Here is a 23,562-nt window from a genome sequence, read left to right as displayed (position 1 = left end):
AAGTGACGCCCGTCAATACGTGAATCGTTTGGCAACCGTAGATTTCTCTATTAACGGAAATGAGCTCCGTTTGACGCAGAAATTTCGAAACGTTCCATTAGCCAATCAGAGCGAAGGAATCTTTGTCCCTTTCATTCTGATTGATCACGCTCAAAGATGGCTACATTTAGCTCGAAGCATCGCATCTAGATATTTATACGTCATGACTGTCGCTCGAGAAGGAAAATTCAACGGTACTTTTTCATCAATTGACACAATATTACAAGAATTGTCATTTTTTTATTTTATATTAATCTTTTTTTTTATATAATTTTAATGTTTGCGGAAAAAAATGCTTCAAATTATCGGACAATTTGAATCATAATGTAAGAATATCTAAATAGCACATCTGGTAACCAATCAGCCTCGCGTTTCAATAGAAATGAAAACGTAAAGGGAGATGATTGGCTACCCGTTATTCTCGCGTTCCGTTTGCGAGAATCTCTACATATGTGCACCGTTCAGTGGTTCATGAACTTGTGCGAAATTGCGTTTATACGTATCTTGATAAATATATATATATATACATGTATATATATATACATGTATATGTAGGCATGATGGAACTTCAGAAATGGGATCTTGGTGTTTATTAATAATTTCCTTCGACGTTGCGTGAAATACGAATCCAGAAACTATTAGCCGGTACAATTAGAAACTATTAACGAGTTTTCTGTAAATTTGTTTCTGATCCGAGACGATAGCCTTCTATGGTCTCAATTTGGAATTTAATAGCAGCGACTTTTCGCAAGATGTACAAGAAACGAGAAGGGATATATTTTTGAAGTACGATTAATTGTTCGCGAGAAAATACAGGATAAAAATTACTATACACTTAATTGTTAACTGTTAAAAATGGCTGCATCCTTGTCAGGTGAGAATTACAAACATGTTTTATAACAGTTTAGTACCATCAAAATTAATTCATTTACACAGTTTTAAGAGATAAATAAATATTATAAATAACATAGTGTTGTTTATATTATTTACTCTAAATGATTTAATGGATTGTCAAAATTTTTTCTAACTTATGTATCTCATTATTTTTTATAACTTGTATAAAAGTTTATTTTATAGTCCCATATATCGTAATTCTTATTCTGTTATAGCTTATTGGGTGAAGTTTTTCAAAGGGGCTGGATTTCCACAAGATGTAGCTACTAAACATGCGGTTGTATTCTCTAACAATCGTATTAAACCAGATATGTTACCAGATTTAGATAAACCTAGTTTAAAAGAGATGGGTATTACATTAATGGGTGATATGATCGCTATTTTGAGATATGCCAAGAAAGTTGTGGAAGAAACAACATGTGAGAGATTTTTAGTCGATACGGAAGATGTAGCTTCAGCTCCAAAAGTTAATTCAAAACCTGTTGCAAAGAAAGTAGTCAAAGAAATTGGAAATAAGACAACAGTTTTATTAGCTTCAAAAACAGATTCTACAAAGAAGATAGTTAAACCTTTGTCTACAACAGCAAAAAAGATTGTGACCATAAAGAAACCAATATCTGCATCAAATACTAACAATGTTACTAATCAAAAGCAAATCCCTATCAAAAGAAAATTAGTATCAGAAGAAGTATATGAAGACGATAATAATTGGAATATTGTAGAAAAGAAGGTCAAAGCGACAAATGGCAAGGATGACGCCATCGAATATACTGTCACTGTTCCAAAATCGAACGTAAGAACTCAAATTCTTAAAAAGCCTGTTGAACAAAAGCGAACAGTATTTGACAGACTAGGTGACAGTTCTGTTACAAGCACCACCAATTTAGCTGATACAACACCTACTTTCAACATTACTGGTGTCAGTAAAGATGTATTCAAAAGATCGAATAGTGTGTTTAAGCGTCTTGGCGACATAGATGATAAGAGGGATCATGTACCTACTGCAGGAATACTTAAGAATGGATCAGGAATCACTAGTTCACCTGGTATATTGAAGAATCCACAATCACCTAGTGTACGTACATCAATTGTAACGACGAAAAGAGTTATATCTAAAACTACTGGTACTATGCATGCTGATCACGAAATCAACAAGAAGATTGGTTTGAACAATACAAGTCGTATATTTAAAGTGAAAAAAGAATCTGATGTTACACCAAGCAGTGAAAGAATCACCAAATCTGCAGTTACATCTGGCAAATTAGGTATGTGTGTATATGTTGTGAAAATTTAATTATAATGATATAAACATGAAAGTTATTTTTAACGATAATTTTATTGTTACAGCTTCGGAGCGACTTATCTCTATACCAGCTAAGGCACGCCTTGGCACTACCACTGCCAAACAAGTGACTTTTAGTAAAATGGCAACAGTGACGCACGTCAAGAGAAATGTTTTCAGTCGTTTAGGCCTTTAAGTTGGGTATCTTTTGATTTTCCCTTCATTATCGCGAGTGAATAAGCGATTTGCGATCAAACCTGTTTGTATAAAATAATTCCCCCAGCTGCCAGCTGCATTGACATTGAATAGTGCTAACCAAATGATTAATTTCATTTCTTTTTTGTTATGATATGATATGATAAGAGACATCGCTAAACAGAATTGCTTGCAAAGCTACAACGAGAGTGTTGTTGCAAATAACGCATATGGTGTAAATATAATAAAAGAGACATTGACGTTTTATATTTACGATTTAGCTACGTCCATGAATTGCTCGGACATAATGATGTTAATCTAGAGTGATGTATATCATTTTTCAATGAAAATAATGCAATTGTTCCTTTTTATTTTCTTTAAACGTTTTTAAAGAATTATTAAATTTTGCATAAAAATTGAAAAAATGCAATTGTATTGTATGAAATACAATTGTATCATTAAGAAATTGTGCATATTAGCTTTTTCAATTTTACGAAAAAACAATTTTTTATGTAAAACTGTCTTTTTATACTTCTTCACGAAATAATTACATGATACGAATGTATGAACGAGCAATTATAGAGTTTATGTATTTAGATATTATATTTGTTCTCTTATCTGCATTTCCCATATTCTCTTCAACGTCTTTTTTCCCTTTATCGTAAATATTTATTTGCTTCCATAATATATACATAAGAATAGAAATATTGTAACAGAGTATAACAGGATCAGTTGTATATTCTTCGACATTTCTTGATATATTAAATCATTGAAAAATATTACTTGCGATAGAATTGCAACAGATTGACGATTTTAAACGTTTTTTATAATTGGCAATTAATATTACATATGCTATATCAATTTGTTGCTATTCTATGACATGATTTTTAATAAATAAGGTACAGATGTATTTCTCATTAATTTAATATAGATTATCGCTGTCAGGTCTATCGTCGTATCGTCGATTGCTTAAAAGAGAAAAAAATATGTATTTTGAATATTCCAATAATTATTAATGCCTAATTAATTTCTACAAGATTTGCATTTCTGTGTAAACAGCATATATCTTAAAACCGAATGAAAAAAAAAATTGGGGAAAAAGAAAGCTCAATTTAACGATATCTATAAACTTTTAACACATGAGAAAATATACATTCGCAAATACACGAGAAAAAAGAAATAGAAAATAAAAATAAATAAAAGAAAGAAAGAAGAAATTATTTCGTGCAAGTTTCCGCGCAAACAAGTCTTTTCAAAATAACCGCTTTGACTCTCGCGTATTCGCGGAATCGTTTCCCCCTCTAGCTTGTGTATGACTAGCTCGCGATCTGCGCTTCCCCTCTAAATCGCATTTGATTGATTCGTGGCTCGCGGCTGTTCGCGAGTCTCGTTCGGGAATGGCGTCGCCCCGATCGATTCGGGAATTTCGCGCGGACCGCGCGTCGGTCCTATTTTAGTCGCGTGTGTGGGTGAATGAGGTGTCGCGGCGCGCGTGTTTGTCTTCCGACGCTATTTTCATCACCCCCTGCGTCCTCGCGGGCGAGTTACACGGAGGTGCGGCTTGCTTGCGTACGTACGTACGTGCGCGAGCGAGGGAGGAAGAAGGACAGAGGTTAGTTTCGGCCGATGAGCCCGGCTGCTGCGTATGTAGCGATCCGTGATGAAACGTTATCTCGTGCGCGAGCGCGCACGCTACCCCTCCGCGAGACAGCCGCGCGTCACGGTGTAATATAACGTGGCGGCTTGAATTGTACGCATATACAATTGAATACGACAAGAGTCTACGTTTGATGCGAGACAGCCGCGAGCTGTCATTACGACTTTGACGTTGGCCGTTCGCGTTATTATTTTTCGCATAGAGTTTACCGTATATCCAAAACAAATGTAAAAAAAAGACTTCTCGCTTTGTTGAACATTCATTCGATAAAGAGAGAAAGAGAGAGAGAGAGAGAGACCGATAGGGGATAGGGAGAATTTAGAAGGGAATCGGTGGAAGGGGTCTTGCTCCCTCTCCTTCGGTGAGAAATGGAGAGGCGAGCGAATGAGACCCTCGTCCACTATGAGTGGAGTCGCGATTGGGGAGAGGGGGGGAGGGGGGATTGTGCGCCGGCGAGCAAATCGTGTATGTCAGACTCGTGGCAGAGGGGTCAGCGCGAGGGAAAGAACGACACGAAACCGAACATTTTCTGGGCTTAGCGGGTACGTTTTCACGTTGGGTCTCTCGTTGCACTTCTCCCTTTCTCTGTCTCTCTCTCTCGCTCCCTCTCTCTCTCTCTCTCTCTTTCAAATACCCCTTAAGCTGTCTTCGTCCCTTAGTCCCGGTTGGTCGGTCGGTCGTCCCCTGTGAATTCGCTCATCGTACCTCTCTTTTTTTTTTATTTAATTTTCAATCCCCTCTCTCTCTCTCTCTCTCTCTCTCCCCAAGTACACGCGTCGCTGTCACCAAACGAACGTACGTACACGGAGATAGATACATATTGATCTTTGATCGAGCGTTTCTCTCCGAAAAACACTCGCGACTTTTCTCTTCTTTCTGTCTCTTTCTCTCTCTCTCTCTCTTTTCTCTGTTTCTGTTTAGCCACTGTAATCTTTTCCGTTGTAACGGGGCGAACATTGTAACGAGTGTGACAGGACGTTTTTGGCGTTTGCGTTTAAAGGAACGTGAGATACGTATACGAGCGAGAGGATGAACGACATGGAAGCCTACGGGGACGGATATATGGCACCGGAGGAGGAATGGGAGAGGGAGGGTCTCTTGGATCCTGCCTGGGAGAAACAGCAGAAAAAGGTGAGCGAGTGTTATCATAGTGGAGAGATTTCTTTTTTTTCTTTCTTCTTCTTCTTCCTCCTCCTCTTCTTTTCTTTTCGCTCTTCTTTTTCCGCTACTTTGAGACTCGCGAGCACTTTTGGGCCCAAAACAGGCCTGAGCGTTTCTGAAAAGTAGAACGAAAAATTATCAGTGAATTTTTTATCTTGTATTTTTTATATTTTTAACTAAACGGCCGTTGTCGGTTTGCGTCGAGAGGTTACATCGATTACGTGCGTGATCGCGCCAATAAAAAACCATCTTCGTTTTTTTTTTTTTTATTTCTAAAAAGAAAAAAATGATTTTTAATCTTCAGGTCGAAGATCAAGTGAACTCGAAAAGATTCGGAGAAAAAGATATTTTTTTCTATAGTCTACGTCTTATTTATCTGTATCTTTACTTGTGCTTAAAGAACATATTGTAATCACAGATATAGAGAGATAAGAGCCCCCCCATTGGTTTTGTACACATGCACACATCTGTCTCTCGGAGGCAGAAACTATCGAATCATTTTTTATTTTATGACGGAATCAAATTATCTATTATAAAAGATTGAAAATGATATGATATTTTAAAAGTAAAAATAAATATTCTATTTCTCTCTCTCTCTCTCTCTCTCTCTCTCTCTCTCTCTGTTTTATAATTTAACTAAAGAATCTATCTCTCGATATTTGTGATACTAACGCTATTGGGGAGAAAAACAAAAAAGTACGAGTGAAATGCGTACAGCTAGAAAAAGATATACTATAATCATTTAGTAAAAAAATAAAATAAAATAAGATAAACTTGCGGCTGAGAATTTAGCAACGTTGATGAAGAATTGTGGTTTATATCAGTTTCCTTAGACTGTGATAATCTTATCAGATATTGACACATTGTAGAAACGCAAAGGGGCGCGCTCTTGTGTAATCATTGTAGTAATAACATGATTAACATAAGATATTAATATTGCTGCTCTTCATTGCATGGACGCTCATAAGCCATATGAGCAATATTTTTCACGACTCTTTCTCCGATTAAAAAAATTATGTTGTTAAAAAAATAGTGTTCATCGTAAGATTAATGTCAATTAATTTTATCAATAACAGATATCGAATAATGAATTATAATCGAATTTTAAAATATGAATATTGAAGCGGAATGTAATCTACGCTCGATAAATTATTAGTTAGATGTAAACGGATTTTCATATGCGATCAAATTATAAGTGTTTCATCAAAATATAGGATATTTTGAATACTAGATATTTTGGGAATTAACGACAAGCATTTTACATTTAAGAAGAATTAAAAAAAGCTGATAATATTAGAAGTTATTTAAATATACTTTAATATGCTACTTAATATGCTACATTGCCGAAGCGTAATATAAACACAACTATTTAGAAAGAATTATAGGCAAGAATTATAGACCCAAAAATAGAGGAGGTAGATTGGAGATGCGATCTTTCTGATTAAAAATGTATAACAAGTAAATCTTTTTTCGCCATTTAGATATTCTTTATTCTTACTCGCAATTTTCATTCGACGTGGCGTCATTAGATACTGACAAATCATAGCATTCCCGAGTACGTGTTCGCAAATATTTTCTTCATCTTTGGCATAGGTTCAAGGCTTTCCCGGAGTTCTCCCGCCTCTCTCTTTCTCTCTCGCAAATATCAACCGCAGCCCTTCGGATTGTATTTTCAGACTTTATGACAAAAATAATCGAGCAATGAGTCACCCCCGCGAGCGTGACGATTTTCACGATTTTCGTGGCCGAGTTCTTCCTCGGTGTTGCCGTCGAATGGTTTTTTTTTTTTTCTCTCTTTTTCTCCCATTATCTTTTCCTTTTCTACGCGAATGCGCGTTGGCGTCGAGTCAGGTATTAGATAAGCGACGTTGATAATAGTTACGCGCGCACGCCAATATAAAGCTTACGCGTTCCTGAGATATGAAACGCGCCCGCGGCTCCGTCGCCGCCGCAGAGAGCAGGCATTTTTCGTAACGCCTCTAATTTTAGAAACCCGCGTGTACGTGTGTGCGTGCGGAAACGCGGTTCGAAAAGCCGCCGAGATTCGCGTCGCCGCATCGGTGGCGGCGAAAACGAAAACTCATTCCATTCGTCGAACCGCCTATCGCGCCTATTACTTCTTCATGTTTCATAGAACAAAGCTCTTACGAAGGCTTCCCCTTTCAAATATGACACTATGATAACAATAGGGTTCCATGAATTCGAGGCGGAAGAAAATGTTATATCGAGAAAGAATATACAAGTCATTCTCTTCAATTTTATTTAAAAAAAAAAAAATTTTTTTTTATATGTCAGTCTCAGAAAATATTTATGATGAGGAAAATTAATAATTTATTGACAGAGAAGAAAATAATTTTTGAAATACCTATCTCTTATTTTTTCAAAAACAAAATATCAATCAGATACAAAACATTAGATATAGATAAAAAATATAAGTTAATAATTGTTTTGCCTTGAAATAATATTGATTTTGACAAAACATTTTTATATCAATAAATTATATATAATTATACGTTATAATAAAATAAAACTGATCAAAGACCATGTCATTGAAAGTGACTAGAATAGTCATATCTTATACACTTTACGTCACATAAGTAAAATTCTTTATTTACATTCGAATATATTATTTTTTAGTCGATCTTTTACTTCAACCTTTAAACTAAAAAAGATACATAATATTAAAAACTATTAAATATGATGCGATACGACGTGCATTTTCATTCAGATTCGAGTGTACTGAATGTATTAAAAATATTTACCGCTACGGAAGCGTGAGAAACTCTGCGTCCTCCCCCTTTTCTCACTCCTACACGATATTTATATCTGTATCTATTACATATATATATATATATGTACATCTATACGAGACGCAATGGAGGTAAACGAGGAGGTACAAAGTACTCCGTGTCATTCGAATTTCGTGCCTTCAAATCCGGCTTGGATTTGAACTGAAATTGATGGTGTATGACGGTAGGGACGGGCCAATTAGCAGTACCGTTTAAACGCATTAAGGAGGTGGACAACACGCGCCGGCCGATTAACTGTACAGGAGAATTTCTCGTAAAATCCTCCTCTCCGCGCGTCACGTTGTCAGCTTGAAGCATTCCGGCGATAGAGGAATCTTTTTCTCCGACGACGTTTAAATAGGTCGCGCGGCTGCTCGCCGCGGAAACAGCTGCTCGGCTCGAGCTTTCAGATCGCGCGATCTTTTCGAGACCTTGCTTCCTTCATATCCGATCTTGGAGTGATCCCGTTTGTTGGAACATTTCGCTAGACGAAATTTTTTTATTCGAGATTCTTTGCTCTCATATCATTTTTTTTTTTAACAATTAACACTATTGTTAAAATTAAGAAAGAGAAAATGTCATTCCTGATTTGGGGATCTTGGATAATTTTTTTTTTCTTTGCGATATTTTTTTTTGATATTTTTTTCAAGTATATTCTAAATTTAAATATTATATATGATGTTTTATATACGGTTTCACGGTCGTTATTTGAAATTTATAATTAACTGCGTGCAAGTTATATTTAATATTGAGTATGAAATATCATAAAAATGCTCTTTGAATCGTGTATAATCATGCGAGTGATCTTGTATTTGTATTTGGTGACTTACTACACAGATGTTTACTATACATACTCATAATTATTTTAGAGTATAAATATTTTCTTATTATCGCTTCATCGAATCAGCCCATATAGATAAAGCACATCGATCATATGTAGTTATGTTTTCGCAGTGTAGTTGTCATTTGATTAATTTGAATGATTTAGCATTCGACGTGCCTTGAATCTGATTGTTATTGCAAAGTTTATGTCGCGCATATATGTAACAAGTAACTTAGCCAAGTCAATTCGTGTAGAGCATAAATCTTTTCCCGAGCAATTGTCGCAGCTCATGAAGGCTATTTTTCTAGACGACATTCACACTTGAACGCCACAATATCGAAACGTTTAAAGCGCTCGTTAAAGTCTTTCCTTAGACTTACCATGACATCTTGGCGCCGTTAGAGAATAGGTTACTGATTAAAAATAGATATAGTGTCGCGTAGTTGAAATTTACGAAGCTTTACGCAATTTATATGGATCGCTCTCTTGATTTTCATTAACATCAAATTTCTCAACTCGGTATCTTTATTTTTTTATATCCACATATTATCATTATATTATAAATCTACTGTCAAAGTCATAAATATATTGATATTCAAATGAGATCTTAATTAAGAATTTCCCTTTCTTCGAATCCATTCATCTATCTAATCTCGTTTTAGATTGCGAAAAATAAAGTATCAAATCAAGCGTTTTCTTCGTGGAATTCCATTCTTTGTTTATTGGCTTTGATTTCTTCAGCCATGTTTCTCAAAATAGGATTACTCGGAATAATTTTAAACCGCAGTATCGCGATATTTCCTTTAATAAAATCGATGTTAATTCGCGTCTTCAATTATCGCGTTGACTATTAATTTTCCATTCTCGCGCTATTTCAATTATCGACCCCTCATCTACCCCCGCAATTACGCGCATGGTCGGAATGGTCTCACTGCGTAATTAGAAATCGCCGATTAATTCGCGCTCTATCGATGCGTGTTCACCCATCCTCGCTTCGAGATTAATTCCCATGTTATCTTCCTCGCGGTACAAAACGTAGCAATCATCGTCCGGCTTTACTAGGTAAAATCGAACGGTTAGGCCGGCTAACGGACACTAACGGCTTGCGTTCACGAGTGCATCTTTGGCAATTATAGATAATCTTCGCGCAAGTATGTCATCTTTTTCGTTACGTCTATCTATTTGATTAATGTCTTACGATTACGAATTTCGTAAAAGTCGCCAAAAAGTTGAGTTCTTAATATCCCAATAGTATATCTTAATAGTATTAAGTATTATAACTTTAAATTAATTATAATCAACATTTAAATATAATCAACTATGATAAAATCAACTTAATTTAAATATAATTAACACATTATACATTATATGCAAAAATATATATATATATATATATAAAAATTTCTATTTCATATTTTTTTAAAATTATTTTAATGACAGGAGCGGATACATTTCCAATCGATTTGTGAATTTTTAAATATACATATAGAGCGACACATAATAATAATAATACTAATATTTAAATAAAAAAAAAATTAAAAGAGAGGAAATAATTTTCCTAGGCTAAATCATTAAATCATTCGATCGTGAAATTTATTTTACGATAATTGGCCGTGAACGATAATTATTACGCAAACATCGACCTGGTCAATAGCATCGTGAACACTTTGCGCTCGAAAGAGCGATACTCTCTCGCATCTCATTCGGCCGTTCGCGCGACGTTTACGTATAAATAGACCGTATAAATAGATAACGCGTGCGACCGTACGCCGTCGATCTCTCATTTATTCGGGATTCACACATCCTCCGATCAGACATCGAAGATTTCGGATATCAGGATGCTTTGCATCCCACACGAATTTTTACCCGCGATATTACGGGAATATGATTTATCCTTTCATTCTTTGCGTTTTTTTACATTTTTTTCATATAGTTCTGTTTTTTTTTTTTTTCCTCATATATAATAGCCACCGTACTATTTTTCAAATAGTAGAAACGGTGATGGTTATTAATATTTTTTCATAGAGCTTTGACTTTTCTAGCGATGTAAAATGAGTTATATAATTATATATTATCAATTAATGCTATACAATATTTTAATGATAAGTAATATTATATATTATTATTATTACAGTTAGCATATAATCTGAGCTACATCATTTAATTATATATTTTTTATAAAGATGTAGTCATGCCTATATTTTTCGAATTTTCACAAAATATTTTGGACTGATTACTACAATTACAGTACCAACAAAATCGAGAAGCGGAATAATAAATATTAATCCACTTGTCAAAAAAGGTTACTTTGCCTCGTAAAGATTTGACTTCGTTTTATTCTTCCGAGGAAAAACAATTCTTGATATCGCTGATTTATGACTTTACGGTACGAAGCTACGCTCTTCCTTTTCGCGTACTTGAATTTGACGGACGTGTGTCGTGCCAATTTGGCAGATCGCGGGCCATCGTCTAGCGCCTTCGAAAGATAGAGAAAGATAGAGAGAGGGAATGACGGAGTCCCGTGCAATGCGTAATTCATGTTATAATCGTAGATAAGTGAAAGTCGAGTCAGCGGCGAACGGCGAGGATGACGATTCCGTTCCGCGTTCGATCGATTTCTTTCCGCAGGGGGATCGTTAACCTTTGGAGGGTTCCCGGCTACGCGCCAAATCTCAAATTGGAACCGAATGTCCCACGCATGCCATATTTTGACTAAGAGCATTGTTATGCGGTAATATGAATTTGGGGATGAATCATGTGGTGAAGTAGTAAATCGAAAATAAGATGTGCCAACAGAGATATAATGTGATAATATCAATATAAGTGATGAGATAATATTATTATAGAAGAGAGAAATATAAATCCCATAACACATATACAGATATATAAAGAATTGAAGGATAAATTGAACAGCATTTCAATTGCGATTGAAAAATAAAATATATAGAATTAAACGAATATATATTTTTGATATTTTGATTATTTATGATAGCTTGATTTTTTATACTTTTATATTCCCCCGTTTCTTATATTTTGTAATTTTTATATTCCATTGTATGTCTCGCTTTCAATTTATTATGTATACGTTTAAGATATTTCAGAAATTCTGATTTCTTAATGTATTTCTTGAAATAGCGATATACAATCGTGTAACATTCATTGTTGAATAAGCTATGCAAGGATCATGAATGGAAGATTGAGATATTTTTGATTAGAGCTCGAATTTCGATAAATTCACAATTGAATGCGAAAATAATATCAGTGTGAATTTATCGAAATTCGAGCTCTAATCCAAAATATCTCAATCTTCCATTTATGATATATATATATATATATATATATATATATATATATCATGTATGTATATATATATATATATATATATAGAACGACTTATGTTTTATACCTTGAAAAAAATTCGATATGAATGAATTTTATTAATATCTATCAATATTTTGTTTTATATATCATATACATATATTATACATTGGTTTGCATTTAAATAGAAATTATCACATTTATCATCTTTGAAAAAAAATATACGTAGATATAGAACACACACTATCGAGATTTGATTACAGAATATCGAAGGAAACAATGATGATAGAAATCTAGAATTGTTGTAGAAGAAAATACATCTAATACTGAGAATAAATACAAAGCGCAAATAATATCGCGGATTAATAGCGCGATTATTTTTCTTGGGCAAGTATACTTGCTCGACTATACACGCAGCTGCGTGCGCCAAACGCGGATTCATCACACAGATATCCTGCTGCACACCCACGATTAACTATTTTCGACTAGGTATTGGCCCCATTCGAAAGGTCGTAGTAGTAATTACAGATCTCATTTCCGGCCCACGTAACTACCCGCGATTCAAGTTACTTATTGCGTTTTTCAATTTTTGCTTTTCGTCGAAGATGTATATCTACTATCAATGATAGTATGAACTAAATAACGATTTCTCGACAGTAATGCTCTACATTTATTTTAATCTTTTGATGAAAATTATTGAAAAAATAAATTATTAATTGGGAAGATATATGAACATGTTTAGGAAAAATATTTATTATATATTAATTTAAAGTAAATCTAGAGAGAAAGAGAGAGTTTTTTTGAAAAATATTTTTATATTTTATAAAAAATTTTATATATCTCTTAGTTTCAAATTATAATGTAATTAAATTCCATATCTGTTCCATTAGCTGTAAACTTAAAATAATGTATTGCGAAAAGGGATTTATTCATTTGAGAGATATAGAAAAAAAATATATATATATACATTAAAAACTTAAATATATATAATATTCAGTTATACAAATATGGAGTTTATATATAAAACGTTATCTTTTAAATTATCTATAAAAAATAAAAATTATATTTTATATATAAAAGCAAAAGTTAAATTATATATGAAAAGTTATCTTTTAAATTTAAAAAGTTCTTTTTTAAATATAAATTAACACCTCTAAAAGTTATTTTATCGTCGAGAAAAAGATGTTTTTGTGAGAAGGACTTAATTTGCAAAGTGATTTGTAATTAAATTCTTTCGTTGCCAAGTTTAAATGCAGGTATACATTCTCAGATTGCAGAAGGTAGACAACAAGCAATGCAATGATATAGATCTAGGGCAAAGATTCCGCAAATCTTGAGGCGCATAAACGACAATGTTTTTCGCCTCGAGCAAACGTCGCTTTTTATATCGAAGGTTACACGCGCGCATATATTTCGATAAGACACGAAACAATTCGATAAGGATGATAGGAATTGTACAGGCGAACGGAAATTACTGCCAAACTTTCGGAATAGAAATAGATTAGCGCGCATAACTGTGTGCGGAATTTCGAGACTTGGATTACACGAATTATGCGCACAGAACTTAGGCTGCTTTGTTTGTATAACTGTATTTATTTATAGTCGATACACACACACACACACACACACACACACACAGAGCTTAATCGCGTGAATAAAACTGACGAAATCATGCTAAGTGAGCATTAGAAAATAAAAAACTTATAACGTACACACGTTGATATGAAATATATCATTTGTTTTCTTACGCACGAAATTCGCGAAAAATATATTTAGAGTTATATGAAAATTATTATATTTATGCGATTTGTATTCTCTCTCTCTCTCTCTCTCTCTCTCTCTCTCTCTTAATAATATACAAAATAAATGATAGAAACATATCAAATTCTTAATTAACAGAATTGAATAAGCATGAATTTAATTATACTATATAAAATCTAATTATACTTCCATTTGTTATTTAATCTTAGGATAAATAATTTTTAAATTATTGGGTATTGAAATCACGTAGTATGTATCGAAAATAATGATGAAAATAATGGTGTTTATCTTTCACATGTGCGTATCGTATTTATAAAGGGATGACGATGATTCACGAATATAAAAAAAAATAATATAATGAAATACTATATATATTGTATGTGTCTATTAATATAATATTTTTAAAGCAACTCTCTATCTAAATTGATTTAAATGGATAATCACTTTTCCAGATTATCTAATATGACAAAACAATTCAATGATCAAATCAAAAATATACTAACGAATCTAAATTGACTTGTTTTTCTTCAGTTATTTTGATAAATTAAATATTCACGAAGGAGATAAGAATGCCGAATCTCAAATAACAATGACTGTCTATTTGCGGAAAGATTGTACACCTTTTTTTTCTGAGACAGTACCGATCGATTGAATCCATAAATTACGTAGCGTAAATTGGGAAAGATATTAGATGTTATTTATATCATTCATAAATTGTCTCCGGAAAAAAAACGGCTGAACATACACGTCGGCGTAGACCAGAAAACAAATGCGAATCTTCGCTCGCATTACAAGTTCACACATAATCGCACAAACGGACGGAAATAAAAATATTGTGTCATCAGCAAATACATCGGGCTATCGCATTCTTTCATTCGCGATGAGGAGGACGCCTTTTAAACTATAAGCTGCGCGTAGCTATATTATCATCGATGCGGCATATCATTCGTTGCACACGTACACACACGTGTAGTAAGATTGTCATACGATGTATCAAATTACGGATTTCGCAAATATCGTACTTTTTTAATGTACATGCAATGAAATTGAATTTTTTTATATTCTGTCCATATAATATTCGCGTTGAAAAAGATGAAATTTTTTTTTTGTTTACTATAACATGAATTAAAATGTTTATAATTGCTCTATTAATCGGCATCAATATTTGATTCAAAGATTTCTGCGTAAATATAGACATTTACTCGCGTCTTTTTCTTATCGAAGAAAAGAAAGATGTATGCATTCGATTACGGATCAATGACATAACGCGGAGAGAGAGAGAGAGAGTGCGCTTTAATTCTTAAATAACGAATGTGGACTTTCAAAATGTGTCTCTCCGAAATGATCTTTAATATTCGGCGCGGGAGGAGTCAATGTTTTACAAATAGATCTTAGAGCTCGTGCAACACACAGAGAGATGTAGGGTGGCTCATGTCCAAAATTGGCCCGTCGTGCTTCACGCCGCCCGTATTGAATTTCACGCAATATTTTTCCAACCCGAAAGCTTCATCGTCGGCCTTGAATTTTTTATTGATCTCGTTTAAACGCTGCGCTTTATTCAACAACATTCAGATAAATATCTCAGGGACTGTCTCCTCGATTTATCTTCTTCGAAACTTTTAAAATTGCAAAATTGATAGAATGATTTGATTGAAATATAGATGCAGTTTACGACGATAATATTTCGCGAAAATTGTCGTTATCAAGAACGGAGATTCTTTCTAAGCTAATGTCTCGTAAAAATTGAATCGTGATAATCTATGAAAATATTTTAATTTAATATATAAATAATTATTTCTGGCTCGAAAATTGATGTGAGATTTTTCTGGCATGTATTTGTCGAATATTTGAATATTTAAAAAAAAAAAAGAAAATCATTGCATGTAAAACATAAAATTTAATAAATTTAATATCATGTTTTCTTTAGAAATGCGCGAAGATATCAAAAGATTATCCAAAAATCATTGCAGAGAACGATAGGAAACGTGGTTTAAGAACCAGGACAGAAGATATATATAGCGGGAGGGATCGGGGTCGACTACTAAAATATACACTAAGCAGTATAGCAGAGAAACTCAATCCTCCATTTTAAATGATTATTTGCTTATGATTAATGCGAGAACATTGTTAGGGCATAAATTAAGTAAACTGTTTTGAGCAAATTGTCGTTTTCTTATCGCCTCGTAATTATTATCATTTTTATGTATCATTAGTCGCTATCTTTTTAGCACGAAATCATTATCGACAGAAAATTAAATTAATAAATTCTTGTTGTATTAGACATTTACAGCTTGGTGCAATTCACATCTACGCAAAGCAGGCACTGCCATCGAATCGATCGAAGACGATTTCAGGAATGGGTTGAAACTGATGTTGCTGCTTGAGGTGATCTCAGGCGAGACCCTTCCGAGACCCGACAGAGGCAAAATGAGGTTCCACAAGATCGCCAACGTGAACAAGGCCCTCGATTATATCGCCAGTAAGGGCGTCAAGCTGGTTTCAATTGGCGCAGAAGGTACATTACTTTCTTTTTGAGGCTCGTCTTACGTATTTAAAAATATTAGATTGTGCTCCTCTAACGCAATCATAGTTATTTTGATGCATGTATTTAAAATAAAAACGAGTAAATCGTATAAGATATATAATATCTATATTAATTATTTTTTGTTTTCTTTATCACTAACATACTTTATCAAATGAAAGGATTTTAACTTATTTTAATTAAATTCTCATTTTTATATTTTTTAATGTAATGATATAGAAGGCAAGAAATAAAACACAATGTAGAATTAATCTGTCTTCACACGCATGATATATGTTTCTCAAAAATATCGACGATTTTCTTGTTGGACAGAAATTGTTGACGGCAATCTGAAAATGACCTTGGGAATGATATGGACCATTATTCTGAGATTCGCGATCCAAGATATCTCCGTGGAAGAAATGACCGCGAAAGAGGGTCTGCTGCTTTGGTGCCAGCGCAAGACGGCTCCATACAAGAACGTCAACGTTCAAAACTTCCACCTGTCCTTCAAGGACGGTCTCGCGTTCTGCGCCCTCATCCATCGTCATCGGCCCGACTTGATCGATTACAACAAACTTAGCAAAGATAATCCGCTGGAAAACTTAAACACTGCCTTTGATGTCGCTGAAAAATACCTCGACATTCCTCGCATGTTAGATCCCGATGGTAAGTATAAATCAAATGATTAAATTAAAACATTATGTATTTAGGTACTTGCGACATATATTTTTTTTTTTTTTCTTTGGAATATATGAAAATTATACGCGTCACTTGTATTGACAGGATCGAAGAGATTGTCGAATTTAGGGACACAGAACGGAGCTACGATCGCGGATTTCTTTGAGTATCAAACTGACGTGTATCAAACGTTTAATGTTTATATGTTCCCTTGATATCATATAGATTTGATCAACACTCCCAAGCCGGATGAGCGAGCTATTATGACGTACGTGTCCTGCTACTACCACGCGTTCCAAGGTGCCCAGCAGGTCAGCGTAAAGAAATGCGTGTTGCTCTTTACTCCCTGCTTTCCCCTACCGTTGTTGTTAAAAACGACCCTTCATTAATACGACTTGTAATTAAATGAATTGTTTCGCTTATATCATTAACGACGTTTGAACATGCTAATAGATTATCTTACTACTATTTTAATTTAATTATTTCACCTCTCAGGCCTGAAACCAATTACGCACTTTGTCACGTAACATTTTTTAATTATAAGATTATGATTATAAAGTAAAATTTTTTGTGTTATTTTTTCAGTATGATATGTACAAAGGTCGATGCACACATATTTTGATCACGTTTATGAAATATAGATATATTGAGAGTTATTATAATAAATTATGTACTAATTATGTTCCTCACTGGACTCGTCTATTGTTAAAATTAATCAAATTTTAACGGCAAAACCGCTAACAACGCATGGTTTGAGTTTCTTCGAATGTGTTTTTCTAGATATGCGAAATACAGCAATGCCTGATGAGAGGGCCGTGATGACCTATGTTTCATCGTACTACCACTGTTTTAGCGGTGCTCAAAAGGTGTGTTTCTTGCATTTTGAATTAACCCGTTAACAACATCAAGTATGTGTAAAAATACCATTAATCTACGTCATTGTGGAAATCAAACTTTTAATTTTATTTTACTAATATTTTACTTGTCTATACATTTCTAGAATGCTAGATATTCATGAATGCATGCATCTTCTTGATTGTTCTTGATTAAAATAAACTCTACATTTCAAACGCATATATAGATATAAACAAAAAATTTTTTTTTATAAGAGAAGGATATATAAGAATTTTCTATTGTAGGCAGAGACGGCGGCTAACAGAATCTGCAAGGTATTGAAGGTGAATCAAGAAAACGAGCGTCTTATGGAGGAATATGAGCGCTTGGCTTCCGATCTGCTCGAATGGATACGACGAACGATGCCATGGCTCGCGAATCGACAGACTGACAATTCCCTCGCCGGCTGTCAGAAGAAATTGGAGGAATACAGGACGTATCGACGCAAGCACAAGCCGCCACGCGTCGAACAGAAAGCTAAACTGGAAACGAATTTTAATACTCTGCAGACGAAGCTGAGGTTGAGCAATAGACCAGCATATATGCCCACGGAGGGAAAAATGGTGTCTGATATAAATAAAGCGTGGAGAGGTATGATTTTATCTTGCTTCTATTCCTCTGCATATTTGTGTTTGAATAGAGTAACGAACGAATATTGAAAATGATCCTTAGGTCTGGAGTTAGCCGAGAAAACGTTCGAGGATTGGTTGCTATCTGAGATGATGCGTCTGGAGCGACTGGAACATCTGGCGCAGAAATTCAAGCATAAGGCAGACGCTCACGAAGATTGGACCGCAGGCAAAGAGGAGATGCTTACGTCTCAACATTTCCGGCAATGCAAGCTGAACGAGCTCAAGGCTCTGAAAAAGAAGCACGAGGCTTTCGAATCAGATCTCGCAGCGCATCAGGATCGCGTGGAGCAGATTGCAGCTATCGCTCAAGAACTCAAGTAATTTCAAACTTTTTGATCGATACTTTTGATGATTGTTATTTTAATCATTGTAATGTCTTGCGTTTTGTATCGTTACAGCACCCTCGAGTATCACGACAGCGCATCCGTGAACGTCAGGTGCCAACGTATTTGCGATCAGTGGGATCGTTTGGGTACGCTCACTCAACGTAGGCGTCAAGCTCTCGACGAAGCTGAGAAAATCCTAGAAAAGATAGACGTCTTGCATTTGGAGTTTGCCAAACGCGCTGCTGTGAGTATATTTGCAGATTATATTGCCTTGCTCTTTTTTATTATATGTGACGTAATGTCTAATGTCTGACGTGATTTTCAGCCGTTTAATAATTGGTTGGATGGAACCAGAGAAGACCTAGTGGATATGTTTATTGTCCACACAATGGAAGAAATCCAAGGCTTAATGGACGCGCACGCCGCGTTTAAGGCTACCCTTGGCGAAGCGGATAAGGAATATAATTCGATTGTAGGATTGGTGCGCGAAGTTGAATCCATAGTTAAGCAATACCAGATTCCCGGCGGCCTAGAGAATCCTTACACCACTCTCACTGCCATGGTATATTGAAGGATAAATTATTAATACATATATATTACAAAAATGAATCTTAAATAAATCAATATATTATTTCTTTTATAGGATCTTACCAAGAAATGGAGCGACGTTAGACAATTGGTTCCTCAACGCGATGGTACTCTAGCCGCTGAACTTCGTAAACAACAAAGTATCCTTGCTTTACGATATACGACATTAGTACTTATTAGTTTACTATATGTAAATAATCTCTTTGAAAATTGGTATTTATTAATTGGCATATTTTACACTAAAATTTTTATTACAAGCTTCAATGACACAATTTTCAATGATCAATAACATCAATATACATTTGTTATAATATACATTTCAAAAGATATTTCCTGATATGTGAAAATAGATAATGAACTACTTAGACGACAGTTTGCTGAGAAAGCTAATGTCGTCGGACCATGGATAGAACGTCAATTGGATGCCGTAACTGCGATTGGCCTCGGTCTTCAGGTAATAGTTGTGTGCATTATGTAAAGATTTACATTGTTTATTACATTCAGATTTTTGAAAATTTATATCTATATTTTAGGGAACTCTTGAGGATCAATTACATCGTCTAAAAGAATATGAACAGGCAGTGTATCAATACAAGGCACATCTCGAGGAATTGGAGAAAATCCATCAAGCAGTTCAGGAAGGCATGATCTTCGAGAATCGTTACACTCAATATACCATGGAGACTCTACGTGTCGGTTGGGAACAGCTTCTAACCTCAATCAATCGTAACATTAATGAAGTCGAGAATCAAATTCTCACCAGAGATTCGAAGGTATTTCTAAATTAGATTTCTCTAAATCACAAATAGTGCACATGTTGTTTGTCATATGTTTATATGTTACTGCATAGGAATTTCAAGAATAACAACTACTGTTTCTTTTTTTTTTTTTAGGGCATCACCCAGGAACAGTTGAATGAATTCCGTAGCAGTTTCAATCATTTCGACAAAAATAGGACGGGCAGATTGGCACCAGACGAGTTTAAATCCTGCCTCGTATCTCTGGGTTACTCTATCGGAAAGGACAGGCAAGGCGACATTGACTTCCAACGTATTCTAGCCATCGTCGATCCCAACAATTCGGGCTACGTTCACTTTGACGCTTTCCTCGATTTCATGACGCGCGAATCTACCGATACCGACACGGCGGAACAAGTCATCGACAGTTTCCGCATTCTTGCTGGCGACAAGGTAAGAGAATATTAAAACTTTCAACAGCAGTAATTTTTACAACGCTGAAAGGCAGCGTGTCAATTAATGTAAATTCTCTTATTTTTTTAGCCTTACATTTTGCCGGATGAACTGAGGAGGGAACTACCGCCCGATCAGGCGGAATATTGCATCCAGCGAATGCCTCCGTACAAAGGACCGAGTGCCGTTCCCGGCGCACTCGATTACCGCTCCTTCTCGACGGCCCTGTACGGCGAATCTGATCTGTAGATAAATGATAATGATATCAAAAATTGAAATCAAAATTGATAAAAATGAAAAAAAGAATCGGTTGTACGCATCAGCTGACAGGCGAACGATGCCTAAAGATTTGTCCTATTGTTTTAATACTCTAACGCCTCAACGTATTTTTATGACGTATTTGACGATATGTTTTACGAAAATGGAGTTTACAGAAGCTCTCAGTACAATACATACGTGGTATCAGTCATTGTGCTAAATATTAATAACTGTGTACGTACGCGCGCATACATCTTAGAGGCTGTTGAAATATCGGGGACTAAGAAAGAATAAGTGATGTCATTTTAACGCAAAGGGATCTAAATGTATCGTACAGAGAAAAGTAAACATTAACTTTTCCAGCAGAATATCTTTCGCGCACGGATAAAAATTACATATCAGAGAAATATACGTACAGAATAAAAAGATTATGTACTTATATAAGTCTATTAACGCGACAATAATGAATATGATATATTTGGATACTTTTCGTTAAAAGGATAGAAATTCTTTAATACGTAAATTTATAACACCAAGTTCGAAATTGATATACTCTTCTAAACATTTTGCTACATATTTATTCTTCTATTCTTTTATGTAGCCTATACTGAAATGAGATAACTTAGATTTTTCCTTTTTTTCTTTCGGGAAAACAAGTGCCAATCAATAAGTAAGATTTTGTATGATTCCTCTCTTTACGAACGTCTCGAAAAGGAATTGACTATCAAGCTATTAAGCTTGAAGCATGGCAAAAGGAAAAGCTCACATATTTATATATGTGCAGTTAGTGAGTGCATTGATACTAGAGGCTTTCCGAATTATTATTATTACTAGTAGTATTACTAGTGTTATTTCCTCTATATGTATCGGAATATTATTCTAAAGTTCTACAATATATTCTACATTTTTTTGTATAATTATATAGCGGAAGATATATATAAATATATATTTTTAGACTTGCGGTTTTGCCTATTATAGCGTGACACGAATTTGATGTTTTTGTATTGGATTTTACTGACGACAGAATCCATTATATATCTTTATTACATTCTATAATCGTATCATGTTTGTCGATAAAAGAGTGTGCTCCCCTTTTCAAAAATTGCCAAATTTTATGTCGCATATCGGGTGCACACGTTACGAAGTGTTGACATTCGGTTTACGCCATAGATCAATGTTCGCACAAATATACGAAAAGAACGATGAGAAAACTCAGAAGAGTAATGGTAACGAACTTCGCGAGTCTTAACGATAAATCGACCTTCTCGCCAAGTATCCAGAAAATGTACGCTCGAAATCGAATAATGTTCATATTTTTTTAATGAGTGCGGCACTACGAATCCTTAAAGATTAAGCTGCGTCTCACCTTATACACTTTGTGTAAATCGTATACTAAAGATACGCGAGAAACGAATATGCTGAACGAAGCAAATTATTTATTTATTTGATTTTAATTATTATTTATTATATCGCTCCGATATGTGTATTGATTTTATGGTAGTTAACGAAATACTTTTCCTCAAAGTATTTATTTTTATAAATAATCGCGCGAGGAGCGCGATAAGGGGCGTTAATTGTAATATAGAGTCCACCATGTAAATCTCTGAACCACAGCTGCCATTTCTCGTATCACATTTAATAGCCTTATCTATATGTCAAAAATGACGTCAGTCATCTGATCATTATATTATTATTACTCGAAATCATTTTTTTCGATAAAAATGCTCGCGTGTGAAATGCAATTATTTTTATCGGCAAAAGCATATTTACAAGCTTTTTCCGTTTCGCTTATTGCGCTTTAATATGCTTCTCGATGTCTCCATCTTTTTTTAAACGTTTTTTCCGTTTACATAATTTCTCATTTCTTTGTGTTCCTTTTTTTCTCTTTCTCTCTTTCGGGATATATTATATATTGGGCACAGAGATGAATAATGTACGAAACACACCAAAGCAGAACGCCGACTGCTAATGTACGAAACATGCCAAAGCAGAACGTCGACTGCTGGAATAGTATACACTAAATAATGGTAAACAACGAACACGCACACGCACTTTGTCACATGTACATGTACACTGAACAAGAAAAAATATACGTGATATCAAAAAGGGAAGCGTATATCTTGATACGTATCTGATCTATCTGTAAAAGAATTTCGAACTTTCAAGAGTGAATATTCGAATATTCAGCAGATTAACGAAGTCTTCGAACACTTTGTTACTGAACAGTTGTCAAATAGACGAATACACATTATCATTTATACACGCGTAATTGTAATTATTATTATTATTATTATTATTATTATTATTATTATTATTATTTTACAGTATTTGTAAAATTGCGACAATTTGAAAATGGAAGCCTTACTAAAAAAAACACGGCCGCCTTGCGTTGCATTACATTTATCAGCTATTATTGTATACTTGTTTTGCCCATTTCATCTTCCTAAACTAGATTAATAACAAATAACATTGTGAGATAAGAATATCGGGGAAAATAAAGAAATCTTTGAAAAAAATATCGCATCAGAGTTTATTTTTTTTTTTATCGTGGAT

General features: G+C 34.5%; 2 protein-coding genes across 9 annotated transcripts; both read left to right on the top strand.

Moving 5' to 3' along the window:
• Window positions 1-590: 590 nt before the first annotated feature.
• LOC126859093 (uncharacterized protein C19orf47) lies at window positions 591-3,751 on the top strand. Its single transcript, XM_050610046.1, has 3 exons — window positions 591-913; window positions 1,149-2,198; window positions 2,281-3,751. The coding sequence occupies exons 1-3, from the start codon at window positions 895-897 to the stop codon at window positions 2,409-2,411; spliced, it is 1,200 nt and encodes a 399-aa protein (XP_050466003.1). The 5' UTR covers window positions 591-894; the 3' UTR covers window positions 2,412-3,751.
• A 126-nt stretch (window positions 3,752-3,877) lies between these two features.
• LOC126859076 (alpha-actinin, sarcomeric) lies at window positions 3,878-23,527 on the top strand. 8 transcript variants are annotated; one of them, XM_050610004.1, is made up of 15 exons: window positions 4,480-4,609; window positions 5,068-5,198; window positions 16,200-16,434; window positions 16,774-17,109; window positions 17,347-17,436; window positions 17,902-17,987; window positions 18,261-18,606; window positions 18,688-18,964; window positions 19,046-19,217; window positions 19,299-19,535; window positions 19,617-19,701; window positions 19,912-20,015; window positions 20,095-20,334; window positions 20,455-20,751; window positions 20,842-23,527. In XM_050610004.1, the coding sequence occupies exons 2-15, from the start codon at window positions 5,097-5,099 to the stop codon at window positions 20,998-21,000; spliced, it is 2,766 nt and encodes a 921-aa protein (XP_050465961.1). In that variant the 5' UTR covers window positions 4,480-4,609; window positions 5,068-5,096; the 3' UTR covers window positions 21,001-23,527. The 8 variants fall into 8 exon arrangements, with proteins under 8 accessions (XP_050465960.1, XP_050465957.1, XP_050465961.1 ...); XM_050610003.1 differs by lacking the exons at window positions 4,480-4,609; window positions 17,902-17,987 and adding an exon at window positions 3,878-4,022 and having other exon boundaries at window positions 17,347-17,432; XM_050610000.1 differs by lacking the exons at window positions 4,480-4,609; window positions 17,902-17,987 and adding an exon at window positions 3,878-4,022 and having other exon boundaries at window positions 4,989-5,198; window positions 17,347-17,432.
• Window positions 23,528-23,562: the final 35 nt, after the last annotated feature.

The sequence above is a fragment of the Cataglyphis hispanica genome, chromosome 2 (assembly GCF_021464435.1).
Source record: "Cataglyphis hispanica isolate Lineage 1 chromosome 2, ULB_Chis1_1.0, whole genome shotgun sequence".
NCBI classification, from domain to species: domain Eukaryota; kingdom Metazoa; phylum Arthropoda; class Insecta; order Hymenoptera; family Formicidae; genus Cataglyphis; species Cataglyphis hispanica.
The sequence above is the reverse complement of the archived record's forward strand: the minus strand, read 5'-3'. Positions and strand labels throughout refer to the sequence as shown.